This window comes from Curcuma longa, unplaced genomic scaffold (genome assembly GCF_044706935.1).
Source record: "Curcuma longa cultivar G26 ecotype Majalengka, Jawa Barat unplaced genomic scaffold, ITB_CL_G26_1.1 contig_17857, whole genome shotgun sequence".
Lineage (NCBI taxonomy): Eukaryota > Viridiplantae > Streptophyta > Magnoliopsida > Zingiberales > Zingiberaceae > Curcuma > Curcuma longa.
Window position 1 is genome coordinate 12,282 of NW_027430679.1, and position 3,263 is coordinate 15,544.

At 43.3% G+C, this 3,263-nt stretch overlaps 1 protein-coding gene across 1 annotated transcript; it reads left to right on the forward strand.

Moving 5' to 3' along the window:
* Window positions 1-302: 302 nt before the first annotated feature.
* LOC141816726 (uncharacterized) lies at window positions 303-2,456 on the forward strand. The gene is made up of 2 exons (XM_074704472.1): window positions 303-1,287; window positions 1,452-2,456. The coding sequence occupies exons 1-2, from the start codon at window positions 492-494 to the stop codon at window positions 1,493-1,495; spliced, it is 840 nt and encodes a 279-aa protein (XP_074560573.1). The 5' UTR covers window positions 303-491; the 3' UTR covers window positions 1,496-2,456.
* The last annotated feature ends 807 nt before the right edge of the window (window positions 2,457-3,263 follow it).

A 3,263-nucleotide genomic window follows, 5' to 3' on the forward strand; every position in this document is an offset into this window, starting at 1 on the left:
CCACCTGACGCCGCCGTGCTCAGGCCACCGCCCCGTCGCCGGTCGCCTAAACAGAGCCGCCGCGCGACACAACGCGTCCTTCCTTCTCTGCCCTAGCCGCCGGTCCACTTCCTCTCCTCTTCCCCTTGCTTCGTCGCTGCAGCCAAGGAGAAGAGGACGAAGGCGATTCCTTCGTGCGTCTGATCGGCAACAAGGCACTATCAACAAAGGGATTTGCACGATTTCACCACCGAACAGGGAAAGGGACTAACTGAACTGGTCGCCAGGTTCTATCACGAGCACTTCTCAACATGTCTTCAATAAATGTAAATGCAATAATTATTAATATCACCTTAGATGGTCAGAATTATCCAGAGTGGGCTTTCTGTGTAGAGACTGCATTAAGAGGTTATGGTTTACTTTTTCATTTAAATGAATCTCCACCTGTGCTTAAGAATGATGGTAGTAATGCTGCTGCAATAACAGAATGACATATTAATGATGGAAAAGTGATGGCTGCCATGGTCAATAGTACTAAACAATCCATGATTATGAGTCTTTCTAAGTTCAAAACAGCTAAGGACATATGGAACAACTTGAAGAAGCGCTATGTTCAGGATAGTGGTGCTCTTTTACATAATCTCATGCAGCAAACTCATGAAATTATGCAGAATGATATGTCCATTGATGAGTACTACTCTGCTTTTGATCGTTTGATGGGATCACTGATTTCCATGATACCAGAGTGTACAACTGTTCCTTGCCCAACACACAAGTTTATTGAAAAGTTTTTCACTTACAGATTTGTTATGGGAGTTCGGGCTGAATATGATTCTATTCGTACACGATTACTTCACAATTCTTCTGATCTCACTATGGCACAGGCATTGTCTGATTTACTTGCAGAAGAAACACGTCTCAAGTCTATGTCTTCTTCTGCATTTGTCTCTCATAGTGTGTTGGCAGCTTCTCAAAGGATCAGTGTACCAAAAAGCTTCTCTTCAGAGCCCTGTAAGCATTGTGGCAAGACTGGTCATCTTCCAGAGAATTGTTTTTCTATTCATCCAGAGAAGTTGGTTGACTATCGTGCACGTCGTGCTGCCCGTGGTACTGCCCGTGGTGCTCGTGGTCGTGGTACTGGTTCCACTCCTGGAGGTTCAGTGTCTATTGCTGCTGCTTCACCTGTTACTGCTCCTTCGTCGTCTTGGGTACTTGATTCAGGGGCTTCTTTTCATGTGACATCTGATCAGTCCCAGTTGGTCGCTTGCAAGCCGGTCACTGATGGAGCTTCTATTCGGACAGCTGATGGTACATCTTGTCATATCACTCACCAGGGTTCACTTTGCAATCCTTATTTTTCTGTACCAAATGTTTCTTTAGTACCTCAGTTATCCATGAATCTTCTTTCGGTTGGTCAAGTTACCGACCAAAATTGTTTTGTTGGATTTGATGACTCATCTTGTTTTATTCAGGACCGTCGAAGCGGGAAAGTGATTGGGACTGGCCATCGCCGTAAAGGTGTTCCTAGCCTTTACATCCTAGATACTTTGCGTCTTCCTTCTTCCATTGAAACTTCTGCTCGTGTGTCATCCGCTACATCGGGTTCTGTTTGTTCTTCCTTCGCCCAGTGGCATCATCGTCTTGGTCATCTTTGTGGGTCTCGACTGTCCACATTAATAAATAAAGGTTGTTTAGGTCATACAACTATTGAGTCTGATTTTCATTGTAAGGGTTGCAAACTTGGAAAACAAATACAACTACCATATTCATCTAGTATTTCTCATTCTGCTAGACATTTTGATCTTATTCATTCTGATGTATGGGGTCCTGCACCTTTTCCTACAAAGGGTGGTCACAAATATTATGTCATTTTTATTGATGATCATTCTCGATATACATGGGTTTATTTTATGAAACATCGCTCTCAGTTGTGTTCTATTTATCAGTCTTTTGTCCGCATGGTTCACACACAATTTTCTACTCCTATTAGAGTTTTTCGCTCTGACTCTGGGGGAGAGTATTTGTCTGATGTTTTTCGTCAATTTTTGTCATCTGAGGGCACTCTTGCTCAGCTCTCTTGTCCTGGCGCTCATGCTCAGAATGGTGTTGCTGAACGCAAACATCGTCATATTATAGAGACTGCCCGCACACTTTTGATTTCATCTTTTGTGCCTTCTCATTTTTGGGGTGAAGCTGTTTCTACTGCTGTCTATCTCATAAATAGACAACCCTCATCCAAACTGTCTGGAAAATGTCCTGGTGAAGTTCTTTTTGGTACTTCTCCCAGTTATGATCATCTCCGAGTTTTTGGATCTACTTGTTATGTTTTGCTTGCACCTCGTGAGCGAACTAAGTTGACTGCACAATCTGTTGAATGTGTTTTTCTAGGATATAGTCCTGAACATAAAGGTTATCGGTGTTATGATCCTTTTTCTCGTCGCATACGTATCTCTCGCGATGTGACCTTTGTTGAGGATCGTCCTTTCTTTTATAACCCCTCTACTCGGCCCTCATATTCTCCCACAGAATCCACATCGTTCCTGTGTCTACCTCCTATCTCATCCTCTGATGATGTCACTACTCCTTCTCATCATATTACCCCTATTCCTGCTCCTTCTATTTCCATCACTCCACCTTCACAGGGGACTACATCTCCTCCTGTACCACCTCCATTTCATCCTAAACCACCTATCACACGTGTATTCCATCGTCGTCCCACAAATCTCACAGTGTCTCCATCTGGTTCTACCACCACGGCCAGTCCTGATATACCTGCTGTTGATGTTTCTAATGATATTGATGAGTCTCATACTGTTCCTGATGAGTTACAGGTTGGTCCAAGATATAATTTAAGAGATCGTGCTACTATTGGTCCCGCTGCCAAGTATGGTTTTACATGTGTGAGTGTCGAGCCATCCACTTACCAAGAAGCTTCTAATATTCCGGAATGGCAACTTGCTATGTCTGAGGAGCTTGCTGCTCTTGATCGTACAGGCACTTGGGATATTGTTCCACTACCATCACATGCAGTGCCAATTACATCTAAATGGGTATTCAAAATTAAGACCAAGTCTGATGGTTCTATCGAGAGATACAAAGCTCGTCTTGTTGCTAGAGGTTTTCAGCAAACTCAAGGACGAGATTATGATGAGACATTTGCACCAGTTGCTCATATGACTACCGTTCGTACTCTTATTGCCGTGGCTGCTACTTCTTCTTGGACCATCTCTCAAATGGATGTTAAGAATGCTTTTCTTCATGGTGATTTGCATGAAGAAGTTTAT

Bases quoted from the DNA above. Each gene is read 5' to 3' on its own strand.
- LOC141816726 (XM_074704472.1), top strand. From the start codon at position 492: ATGGCTGCCATGGTCAATAGTACTAAACAATCCATGATTATGAGTCTT. The intron at 1,288-1,451 runs GTACATCTTGTC...TGTTTTATTCAG, and splicing joins TTCTATTCGGACAGCTGATG to GACCGTCGAAGCGGGAAAGT.